Source organism: Nicotiana attenuata, unplaced genomic scaffold (assembly GCF_001879085.1).
Source record: "Nicotiana attenuata strain UT unplaced genomic scaffold, NIATTr2, whole genome shotgun sequence".
Lineage (NCBI taxonomy): Eukaryota > Viridiplantae > Streptophyta > Magnoliopsida > Solanales > Solanaceae > Nicotiana > Nicotiana attenuata.
In genome coordinates, this window is record NW_017671616.1 from 190669 (window position 1) to 203514 (window position 12846).

The 12846-nt window shown below is 37.4% G+C and overlaps 1 protein-coding gene across 2 annotated transcripts; it reads right to left on the reverse strand.

The window, feature by feature from the left end:
* Positions 1-3071: 3071 nt before the first annotated feature.
* LOC109209320 (OTU domain-containing protein 6B-like) lies at positions 3072-8408 on the reverse strand. Of its 2 annotated transcripts, XM_019372579.1 has the most exons (4): positions 8210-8408; positions 5125-5238; positions 3538-4420; positions 3072-3449 (listed from the first exon to the last, which is right to left on the reverse strand). In XM_019372579.1, exons 2-3 carry the CDS (start codon positions 5226-5228, stop codon positions 3541-3543), a joined length of 984 nt encoding a protein of 327 aa, XP_019228124.1. In that variant the 5' UTR covers positions 5229-5238; positions 8210-8408; the 3' UTR covers positions 3072-3449; positions 3538-3540. The 2 variants fall into 2 exon arrangements, with proteins under 2 accessions (XP_019228124.1, XP_019228123.1); XM_019372578.1 differs by having other exon boundaries at positions 3072-4420.
* Positions 8409-12846: the final 4438 nt, after the last annotated feature.

The following is a 12846-nucleotide window of genomic DNA, read 5'->3' on the forward strand; positions in this document are numbered from 1 at the left end:
TACGATATATATAAGTTCTCTGTCATGATTTTTTTTTCATTTTACCGCACTAAAAGGCGAAATCTGTAGTTGAGGATGGACGAATCATATTTATCCTATCACAATCCTTGATTATATTTATGATTATTTAGGTGGCAAATTTAATCATGACAATATTATTAAAAGGATATGATTTGGTAGGCCAAAAATAAAAAAATAATGATCTTGGAAAGGAGAATATAGTCCATGTGTTAGATCTGGTAAGTGGGTCCAAAGAGTCATAACAATTAATTTGTTGAACTTAGAAAAATCTTTAGTGACAACAACTGCACTTATCTTCTCTTGTCCTTATTATGTACGTACGTACTGTGTTCTTGTACTTATCTGTTTGTTCGTATTCCTTATTTTTCTTTTTGGTTTTCATTTAAATATCCTTGTTATATTATTCATTTAGGTTAGACATGAATTTGAAATATTAAATTTATGAATGCATGTATCATAACTTTCCTATGAATGCAAGTATCATAACGTTCTTATGACAAAGAAATATACTTGCTATATTGTGATATATGTATGTATTATATGTATATAATATATTAAAAACTTGTTAAACTATAGTTGTATTTATTTAAATAGGAGGACAATGATATATAACCACCTATGTTTGTATGGTTTTAGAAAGCTGATTTGGTGTTGTCATATCGTGTTTTATGTGACCATAATATATATATATATATAATACTCGTGATACCCGGATCAACTTGAATGCACCTCGATTATTTCACGAGATACCTGCTACATCCCATCAGTATGTGACCATAATATTTTTTTTAATAACCGTGATACCGGTCAACTTGCACGCACCTCGACTAATTTTACAAGGTATCTGCTACCTTTCACCGGTATATGACCATAATATTTTGTTACATTTACTATTATTATACCAATATAGTATGCCTTTTACATGACTTCTCGTTCTACGATATGATGACAAAAACAAATTAAGATGAAAGTAGCTCCGAGTATAGATAGAATTAAATATGCAGAAGACAAAATAAACCACCAGGTTGCATGTCACATGCCTTAGTCACTAGTCCACAAAATTGAGAACGTAACATATGAAATAGGAAAATATTACTCAAGCCCCCTCTTAATTAATTCTCATGTAAAATTAAAACATGCAATATATATATATAGAAATAATTACAAGAAAATACACCTGACTTCATATTATAACAAAAAATGGCCCATATTTTTAAGTTTTACCTGATCTAACCTATATTTTACATATTTTGGAAGCACTAGCAAATTCAAAATCTGTTTTCTTACAACCATTGCTTCTAAAAGCTATGGAGTTAAATCTATGTTCTCACAACCATCTTTTACTCTCTTTTCTTCTCACATCTTCTACATATGCTTCAAGGGACCGTCCGCCATTACTGCTTCTTCCTTGTGTCACTTGGTTGCAATGTAAGAAAATTGAAGATTCAACATTCCACCATTGAAGGCCATTCAAAGCTTTGCTTTCAAAAATAAGATTTTTTGAGTTTGTTAGTTGTTTGGATTGGGTGTTGTTCCAATTGATTGAAAATATCAAACGGAGTTCAAAATTTAAATTTGAAGTGATTTGGAGTAGATTGAGCAAGATTTGAGTTAAATTTCAAAAAAAACGCAAGGAAGAAGACGAAGTCAGTTTTTTGTATAATTACGTAGAATCTTGTATAATAGTGTATATGAGTGTATAAACACATCTTATACACTATTATACATTTTTATACATCTTTATACAAGCGTATGTAGATGAACTTCTTCCACGATTTCAGTTGCAATTCTTGTTCAAAATCAGTGCAAATCTCCATTAAATGACTTCAAATTTTATATACAACCTCCTTATACTATTTCTAACAATTCTAGATAATACCCACTCCAAATTTCTCACAAAATCAAATTCAAAATTTAAACCCACATATTTAAACTTGTTAAAAATTTAATTTTCACCATCCAAATGGATTTGGTTTGTTGAACTAATATTTTTTGAGTTACACTTACTGATTCGAAAATTAACTTAAAGCTTGGGCAATCTTTTTTTAAAAATTAAATAGTAATTTTGAGAACCTATTGGAGTTGAATGTTGAATCTTAGCCTATTATTTTTGGGCTAGTTGGTTGTAAATTGAAATATAGGCTATAAAATTGAAAAGCAAGGATCCCAATTATTTTTATGTGAAATTTCCCCAATTTTTTACCTCCACCTAGCTATAACCACCTACTTTCACATATTTCATACATAATTAATGATATAACATGTAGTTAATTACATGCTAAACACATTTATGTATTTGTACAAATGAAAGAAAAGTGATGTTTTATAAGATCAATTAGGAGTCTTTTTTTTCTTGTTTAATAAACAAAGATATCTCCATTAATCCTTTTCTTTTCGTTTTCTCCTAGAAATAAGAAAGACGATTACTACACTTGAATTATGTTATTTGTAAGTGTTTTGAGGGAAAAATAAACCATATTTACATTTGTTACCGCTGGTAATTGAAAAATAGCACAATTTTAAAAGCGATCGAAATTTAACCACTTTTTCATGTAAAGATAACATCCGAACGAAAATACGCTTCAAAAGATACGAAAAAATTCCACCATAATATACTGGAGTTCGAATGTTTTAAATATGAGATTCCAGCATAATGTGCTTGAATTTCATAACGTGTTGGATCTCCAACATAATATGCTGGAAGTCTATACGCAAGAACTCCATAATCTAGCATATTATGCTGGAACTTTCCGTGTGCTAGAGTTCCAACATAATATGTTGGAAGTTCATACACAGGAGCTCCATAATCCAGCATATTATGCTAAAACTTTCCATGTTTCAGCAAAATAGTGGTTTTTTTTAAATGACCTTGCAAATGCTAGCTAATTTTCAATTACCAATCCGAAAACTAGTTAGCCCGTGCTATTTTCACTCTAAGGAGGGTAGGCATACGCAAACCTTACCTCTACCTTGTGTGAGGTAGAGAAGTTGTTTCTATTAGACCCTCTAGCCTAAGATATGAGAAAGTACAAATACCACAACTCCACAAATTTTAAAGAAGAACCTGTAGATTTTCTGGTATTCTATCACACAACATATATATGTAGGATGAGATATGAGAGTAGCAGTCTAGCAAGTCTGGCTGCAACCAAACATGATAACAGCCCACCAAAAAGAGAAAAAATTACAATGCATGCGCGTACTGACAACAAACCAAAGCTGCTCTAAATTTGGAATACAAATGGAAGTATATGAGTTATCACAAAACAGAAAACCAAACCCATAAGTTAGGATTTTAGTCCTCCAATAGCATTGTGAATGACAAAACGCAGTCGACTCAAATGACATAAAAGAAACCGTTGCCTAGCATAAACAGCCACCATCAGTCTTGGACCAAAACGGAGGGCTTTGAGAAAAAAGTATATGAACTGTAGATAGGTTTGTTGTAAACGATGACATCAGTTGAGCTATTATCATGTCGATGTAAACACTTTGTGCACATAACAAAAATCAAACCTGTTAGGCTGAACTGGGAACAACGGAGTTATAGTGCTCTCCAAGCCCAAAAGCATGCATGTGGTACGATAGCATTATACTGGAAGTCGAAGAGCCAGAGCCGTTGTCAGATTTGTACTCCTTTCCCATCTCCACATCAGGAAATGAACCAGAGAATATCATTATATGTTTCTTTAAGATGTGAGTTAGAGCACCAAGCTCAAGTTGTCCTCCCCATGCAGCGGTTGACTCCACTTCTCTACAGTAGTTCTCGAATCTTTCCACAAGAGAATCATCTGATTCTCCTCCTTCCGCATTCTCAGAGAGGAAAAAGGGGAGAAAGTCGGTTGCATGTTTCCTCATGTAAGCTGCAACCATCTGTCGCAGTTCAAGATACGTATAAGGAGATGAACCACCGGAGCGGACAGCTAACTGATTCTCAACAGCTCGGTAGAGACAGTGTCCGTCAGGCTTTATTTCGTTAACCATCAATCCAAGGGGCTCAAGCTTACTGTCTAACTTTTCATTCTCAATAACTCGATCACTTACGATATTGCTCTGCTCTTCTTGTATTCTCTGCTCTCGGGCTGCTTCTTGTTGAGCTCTTTTCTCACGCCTCTTGACACTCTTGCTGGGTTTTGAATGGTCATTTTGGCCACCAACGGAAACCCCAGCAATAGCCTTCACCAACGTGTCGAGATTCCCTTTTTCCTTCCCATTATTACTACCACCACTGTAGCCTAAAGAAGAAAGCTCCCCAGCATGCCTTTCTTTGAGATTCGCAGAAAGTTTAGCTACTTCTTCATCCACTTGTTTCTTCTTAGCTTTCTGTTCAGCTTTGCTGCCTTTAGCCGCTGCCTTTTTCATTGCAATTTCTTTGTCCTGTAGCTGAGAGATTTCTTTCCTGCATACAACGATATGATGTGATATGTGTCAACAAAAACTTAAGCTCCCAAATAATTAATTTGAAGTGATAAATGAAGCAAGTGCTTCACAACCAATGCTCATACATTCAATAACTGAATTGCCCTCCGATCTCTTTTACTTGTCAAGTTTGGCTTTTGCATCCCCCCCCCCCCCCCTCCTAAGAGAACATCAATTAAAAGGATAAGTTAACTAAATTGCCCTTATTAATTCTTAGATCTTAATATTACTATTCTTGCATTCACTATATTAATCTCTCTCCACATTTATTAAAGGGTTAAGATGGAAAAATTAATTAAATCTTTCTTGGTTTTCTAAAATGACAAGTATTTTGGATCAAACTATTGTTAGTAAACATGATAACTAAATAGGAACGAAGGGAGCAGTTATAGTAATTTTCATTTCTGCAATTAGAAAAACTTCTCAGTTCTTTCTCTGCATATCAGCATTTTAAAGGGTTAGTAATCCTCCCATAAGCTCATATTTGAGCAATACGAGCAATTGTTGACAACGTTGAAAACATTTTCTGTTAAATGCGATAGGGGTGCGAGCAGAGTATAACCAGTCTTACAAGCAGAACAATGTAATAATCATGTCGAAAGTTGTACACCGAATATCAATACTACAAAGAGAGGGGGGAGCAAAAACCAAGGCAACAAATCCTAAAAGAGCTTTATGAAGTACCTATGCCTGGAAAGCATCTCCTCAAGGGTTTCTGGTATCTTCTCAGACGCACTTTCTGTGGGGCCCTCGGGCAACAGGTCTTCTACTTTAGGTGTATCCTCCATTTCAAAAACCCTGAAACAATATGGACAGCAAATAAGCATCCCAATATAGACGGCAAGATCTTAGTAATCAATATAATAATGAAGGAAAGGACAACACGAACGACGACGACGACAACAACAATGACAACAACAACAACAATAATAACAATAATAATAACGATGACAATAATACAACAACAAGAACAAACCCAATAATTTCCCACAAGTGGGGTCTGGGGAGGGTAAGATGTACGCAGCCTTACCCGTACCCTGGAAGGGCAGAGAGGCTGTTTCCGGTAGACCCTCGGCCGGAGAACAGAATGAAAAAAAGTAATGGCAACAAGTAGAAAAACAACAAGATAAAAATAAGACCGAAGCCCAGAAAACAGTTAAACTCTAGGTAGTAATATCAATCTATGAAAAAAAGTATATCATACTAACACTAATGCTAGCGAACTAAGTAAATAATAATTATAATAATAAAAATAATAATAATAATAATAATAATATATTATTATTATTATTATTATTATTATTATAATAACATTAGTCCAGCAACCTGTCCACTACTATTTGAAGGTATTGCTGAATTGACTAGAAAATCAAGATATCAGGGAATATTTAGACCTGGATTTGTATCCAATAAATCATGTTCTCTTTTAATTTGAAACATCAGGGTATATACAGGGTAGGAAGCAGCAAAATTACTATTTACCAGAAATGGATGATGGAATGATAGGTAATAACACTTCAGCTAGCCAAATATTAAGTGTTTGACTATCTCTTCAAGTACAATTATATAACGAAAAGACTTCCATTTCTCAATTTTCAGTGCTGTTCATCTTCTCACAAAGATCAAAATCCATGTACTAAAAATTTCGAGTTTTCTGACAAGTTGCCACCAAATACACCAAAAAAGCAACATTTCAAACAGTAGAGCAAAGGTGAAGTGCAATAGATAAATGAAAATGAGTTTCTAACAGTTATTAGCATATTCCAAAATTTCTTCCTTCTTTATCTCTAAAACATATTGCTTTCCTTCTTCAAACCATACAACGCATCGTAACTACCATGGGTAAGCAAAATTTCACAACGTTGAAAACCCTAGCAATTAACCGTTAGATGGGCATATTTCACAACGTTGGAAACCCTTGCAATTATCCGTTAGATGGGCATATTTCACAACGTTGGAAACCCTTGCAATTATCCGTTAGATGGGCAAATTTCACAACGTTGGAAACCCTTGCAATTATCCATGGTAGTTACACTCTCTGCTTACTACATACCACTCTTCCTAGATGAGTGAATGTTCACATCTCCCATAGCTATAAACTTCCCATTCAAAATCCTTATCCAAATGTATGAAGTGGCATGACAACGCTTGTGTTAAAAATATAACCTCCTTCGGAATTAACTCTTCTGTATCCCATAAAATCTAGTATTCTCATGTTGATCATCTTGAATCCACTGATAACCTAGTGTTTTTATAATTTAAAATTGCAGAAAAGCCACAAGGTCTCTGGGGTTTGAAGAGAATAAACGAGAAATTAAAAGCACGCTTCTTTAAAGTGAAGCGCACAATTAATGAAAAAGCTAAAAGTATCAAACATATATGGATTTAGTACTATAATAATCAAGTTGTAATTAAATAATTAAATTCAGCATCTATAGCGCAGATATAATCCAACTTCTCAAATTTGAGATTCGAAAAACCGACCGCTTCTTGTTATAATCGTACGTCATAGTTTGAAGTGTACTCTTCTTTGAAGCTCATGACTTCACTCATGAAGTAATAAATACTCATTTCGAACTAATTTCAATGACATTTAATAACACTGAGGTAACCGACCAACCCATCTATTCCTCCATAAATTACACGCCACTTGCTTTGTCACCCCTATCGGCTTAAGTCCTACTCATTTTTCTATCAAATCAGTTTTTTGTCCTTCATCTTTGACCTTCTTGTTCGTTGTCACCTTCCTCATTCATCATCTGCTTTTTAGTTTACGGGAGTAAGTTTTCTGCCCCAGCCCCCAAAATACCAATTCCATCTATAGGGTATCACCCGACCTATCAACGCATTATGACACTTATGATAATTCAGAAATGGTAGTTACTAATTTGGGACCAAACTGACAAAATTTCATTAAATAAACTAGCTTTAGGATGGAGTTACCCTAAAAAGAGAGGCTTGAAATCGATGAAAAAAAAGGGTTATTTCAAATGCTTGAAGCTGACCATACTATATTAGTCGCTAGTGGTTTTCTAAAGACAATCTAAGGATACCATTTTACCTTAAAAGAGACTTGAAATAAATGAATAACAAATCTGCTAAGTAAATATAACCAGAAGCTGAAGTGAGACAAAGAAAAAAGAACCAAAATTATAGCTTTCACTTATCACTCCTAGATAGGGGATACCTTCTTGCATCACATCACAATGATTCATTTGTTTCTATGTTGCTCGAACTCTCTGAAAATGTCACAGGGTGCCTATCGGATCCTTCAAATATAGTGTATATTTGGAGGATCCGACACGAGAGCGGCATCATTTTGGAGAGTCCGTGCAACATAGATTTGTTTCACTCAATTCAATAAAATAATATTTACTCAGCTATATGAATCCTTACCTGACCCATTTCACAGATGATACCTTACTTTTCTATATCCAGAATGAAACTAAAATAACTAACAATGGAACCAACTATACAACTAAAAGATTTAAAGGAAAAAAATCAGAACTTTAGGCTCAATTATTCACAATAAGCAGACCCCAAGTTTTAAAAAAAAAAAAATCTTGAGCGTGGAAAACCAAAGAAATAGCAAAAGTGCATATATCCATAGAGGTTTACAGAAAATACAGCAGACCCAATTGCCAAAAAGTATCAAAAATTAACTAGACAACAGTACAAGATGAAGAAGCAAACATGTATATACCAAAGTTATGCTATGAGAAAATCGCCTATAGTTTTTTCTGAAAGTGAAAGAAAGAAAAACACTCACCAAAATTTTGCAGCAAATACTTCTTTGGTTTGAACGATGAGAAAGACGCTGAAAACAGTGGGTTTTGTGAATGTTAATACACTATTTTGTTTGAGAGCGGCGAGGCAATACCCGCTTTCATGAGGGATAATAGGTCTTCTGAAGTTACTTTCTTCCCCAAAATAATACTTTAGGGCTTAGATTTGAAGAAATATCTATCCTTCCAAAATGTTTGCCTTCTTTATGGTTGCATTTGGTAGGAAAAAAATTTCTTTTACCGGAAAATAAATGATTCTTTTACTTAATTTTATTTGATAATTAAGTAGAAAAAATATTATTTCAACAACTTAATAATATAGACAAATATAACCCATGGTAAGATGGTACTAGAGGCCGATTTAGTTGTCACGATCCGAATTTCCCACCTTCGTGGGTCGTGATGGCGCCTACTAATAGGAGCTAGGCAAGCCAAACTTAATTACTTTTCATTAAGCACATATTCCATTTTAATAATTAACAGCATTAGAATATAGGCAACGGAATTAAATTCATAAGCGGAAGTCTTAAATTTCAAATAGCTGAATAAAATACGGAACTCCCAACATGAATCTCTACTCAAGAACTGGAGTCACATACTCACGAACTTCTAAGAATACTAAATACAAGGTCTGAAAGAAACATCTCTGTTTTGTCTCGGATACAATGAGATAACAGTCAAATATAAAGGATAGGGGAGACGCCGGGCCTGCGGACGCCTGCAAGGCTACCTCGGTATCTCGCTGGACTGGAAACCTGCACCCACGCTACTGGAGCTGCTGACCAAAACCTGGATCTGTGCAAAAGAGCACAGAGTGTAGCATCAGCACAACCGACCCCATGTGCTGGTAAGTGCCTAGCCTAACCTCGGCGAAGTAGTGACGAGGCTAGGACCAGACTACCAGATAAAGCTGTGCAGTTCAAATATATACATACAACGAAAAGAAATACAGGAAGTAAACAGTCAATAACAGAAGGGGGAACATGTTATGGGGAGGCAACAGTTACAATTAGGAAACCACGATATAAAGGTAGAAGCAGCCAAAGAATTTACAGCGAATCAAGAAACGAATATTCCAAATAAACACACTTGAATCAGCAATTGTTGCGGCGTGCAACCCGATCCTCAAATATCATTGTTGCGGCGTGCAACCCGATCCTATAAATATCATTTAGCATTGTTGCGGCGTGCAACCCGACCCTCAAATATCATTGTTGCGGCGTGCAACCCGATCCATAAATATCATTTAGCATTGTTGCGGCGTGCAACCCGACCCTCAAATATCATTGTTGCGGCGCACAACACGACCCATGAATATCATTGTTGCGGCGCGCAATCCGACCCAAAAATATCATTGTTCCGGCGTGCAACCCGATCTATATATATGTTGTTTATCATTGTTGCGGCGTGCAACCCGATCCACAAATATCATTTATCACTGTTGCGGCGTGCAACCCGATCCACCAATATCATTCTTTCTCACCCAAACAACGGTCACAAATACGGGGCAAAGAAGTAAACAAACAATGGAAGAAAATCCCGGCAAGGGAACAATATCAATAAACTCAATATCCCGGCAAGGGAGAAAATCAACAACCAACAAAACGTCCCGGCAAGGGAATAACCAATAAATCATCTCTTTCTTTCGTTTCTTACTTTATAAATTACTTTACCATTCGAGCCATTGTTCTAGAGAATCAAATCATCGTAATGTCTTTCACATGTTCTTTACAATACATAGATATCCTCAATTAAGCACGGAATTTACAACAGAAATCATGATAATCGCATTTTAAGGACTCACGGTCATGCTAGACACCAATGTATAGATACTCGTCACCATGCCTATACACCATACTCGATCACTTAGCAAGTAGCAAACAAGACTCAACTCCTATTTCCTCAAGCTAGAGTTAAACCAAACACTTACCTCAAAGCCTTGAACTCGACTCAAGCCTCAACTATGGCTTTACCCCGTGATTCCACCTCCAATCCGCTCGAATCTTGTCACAAATTGCTCAATTACTTTAATAAACACTAAATGAATCAATTTGAATGCATAAAAATGAAATTCCCAAGTTTTTCCCAAAAATTTCAAAATTGCCCCCCGGGCCCACGTGGTCAAAACCCGAGGTTCGAACCAAAACCCGGTTACCCATTCCCCCACGAACTCAAATATGTAATTTATTTTGAAATCGGACCTCAAATTGAGGTCCAAATCCCCAAATTTTTAGAAAACCTAGGTTCTACCCAAAACCCCCAATTTCACCCATGAAAACCATTGATTTTAAGTGGAAAACATGTTAAATGATGTTAATGATTGAAAGAATTGAGTAAAAATCGACTTACAAATAATTTGGGATGAAGCTTGTTCTTGAAAAATCGCCCAAGGAGTTGTATTTTGAAAGTGGGTGAAAAATGGTCTAAAATTCGACTAAGTATAAAATTTGCTGGGCTGCGGATATGGGAAATGCAAAGTTGGGTTCGCAATTGCGAACCCTGCAGGCTTGGGAAATGCGACATTACTGTTCGCATTTGCCAACTCAGGCCAACCAGGGGACCTTCGCATTTGCGAATTGGGTCTCGCATTTGCGAACCAGTGACCATCGCATTTGCGATATTTGGCTTCGCATTTGCGAACCTTGGCCGGCCTAGGCTGGTTTCGCATTTGCGAACCAACCTTCGCATTTGCGATAGCTGGACCTTCGCATTTGCGAACTCTGGCTTCGCAAATGCGAATCCTGCAGATCAGCTGATATTAGATTTTTCCAAAAATGAGAAATGCAATCCGACACCTATCCAAAACTCACCCGAGCCCTCGGGGCTCCAAACCAAATATGCACACAACCTCAATAACATCCTACAGACTCACTCGCGTGATCAAATCGCCAAAATAACATCAAAAACAACGAATCATACCTCAAAATCCCTAGTTTTTCTTCAAACTTCATAAACTTTCAAATTTAGAGTTTTAAGTTCGAAACACGTCAAACGACGTCCAATTTCAACCAAACTTCACAAAAAGCGCTTAAACCATATATAAGACTTGTACCGGGCGCCAGAACCAAAATACGGGCCCGATACCACAGTCTTTTAATCAAATTTCATTTCCAATTTCCCTAATAATTTCAGAAAAACAATTTTACTCAAAAATTCATTTCTCGCGATTGGAACCTCGGAATTCAATTCCGGGAGCCCGAGTCCCATATTTTTCTACGGACCCTCCGGGACCGTCAAATCACGGGTCCGTTTACCCAAAATATTGACCGAAGTCAAATATATTCATATTAATATCAAAATTTAGCATTTTTCACACAGAATTCATATTTAAGCTTTCCGGCTACGCGCCCGGACTGCGCACATAAATTGAGGCAACCCTAAATGAGGTTTTCGAGGCCTCGGAAGCACAGAAAGAGTAAGGAACAAGTGATGACCCCTTTGGGTCGTCACATTCTCCACCTCTAAAACAATCGTTCGTCCTCGAACGGACAAAAGAAAGACGTACCTGAGTCGGGGAAAAGAAGGGGATAACGGCTCCGCATATCAGACTCGGACTCCCAGGTCGATGCCTCAGGAGGCTGACCTCTCCACTGAACACGAACAGAAGGAAAACTCTTGGATCTCAACTGACGAACCTGCCGGTCTAGAATAGCTACCGGCTCCTCCTCATAGGATAAATCCTTGTCCAACTGGACAGTACTGAAGTCTAACACGTGGGCTGGATCGTCGTGATACCTCCGAAGCATGGATACATGAAAAACTGGATGCACGGCTATAGGCGGCAATGCGAGTCTATAAGCCACCTCTCCCACTCGATCAAGAATCTCAAACGGACCAATGTACCTAGGGCTAAGCTTGTCCTTCTTCCCAAATCTCATCACGCCCTTCATAGGCGACACTCGGAGCAATACCCGCTCATCAACCATGAAAGCTACATCTCGAACCTTACAATCTGCATAGCTCTTTTGCCTAGACTGAGCTGAACGAAGCCTATCCTGAATGATCTTGACCTTGTCCAAGGCCTCCTGAACCAAATCCGTACCTATCAACCGAGCCTCTCCCGGCTCAAACCATCCAATCGGAGACCGGCACCGCCTACCATACAAAGCCTCATAAGGAGCCATCTGGATGCTCGACTGGTAGCTGTTGTTGTAGGCAAACTCTGCTAAAGGCAAGAACTGATCCCACGAACCTCCAAAGTCAATAACACAAGCTCGAAGCATATCCTCCAAAATCTGAATAGTCCGCTCGGACTGACCGTCCGTCTAGGGATGAAATGCTGTGCTCAACTCAACCCGTGTGACCAACTCTCGCTGAAGTGCTCTCCAGAAGCGCGAGGTAAACTGCGTACCCCGGTCCGAAATGATAGATGCCGGCACACCATGAAGGCGAACAATCTCCCGGATATAAATCTCAGCTAATCTCTCGGATGAATAAGAGACTGCTACAGGAATGAAATGCGCTGACTTGGTCAGCCTATCAACAATAACCCATATCGCATCGAACTTCTTCCGAGTCAACGGAAGTCCGGTAACGAAGTCCATAGTGATCCTCTCCCTCTTCCACTCGGGAAGCTCAATCCTCTGAAATAAACCACCAGGCCTCTACTGCTCATACTTAA

Coding starts and splice junctions, on each gene's coding strand:
- LOC109209320 (XM_019372579.1), bottom strand. CDS start 5,228: ATGGAGGATACACCTAAAGTAGAAGACCTGTTGCCCGAGGGCCCCACA. Junction 4,421..5,124: donor GAGATGCTTTCCAGGCATAG/GTACTTCATAAA, acceptor CGTTGTATGCAG/GAAAGAAATCTCTCAGCTAC.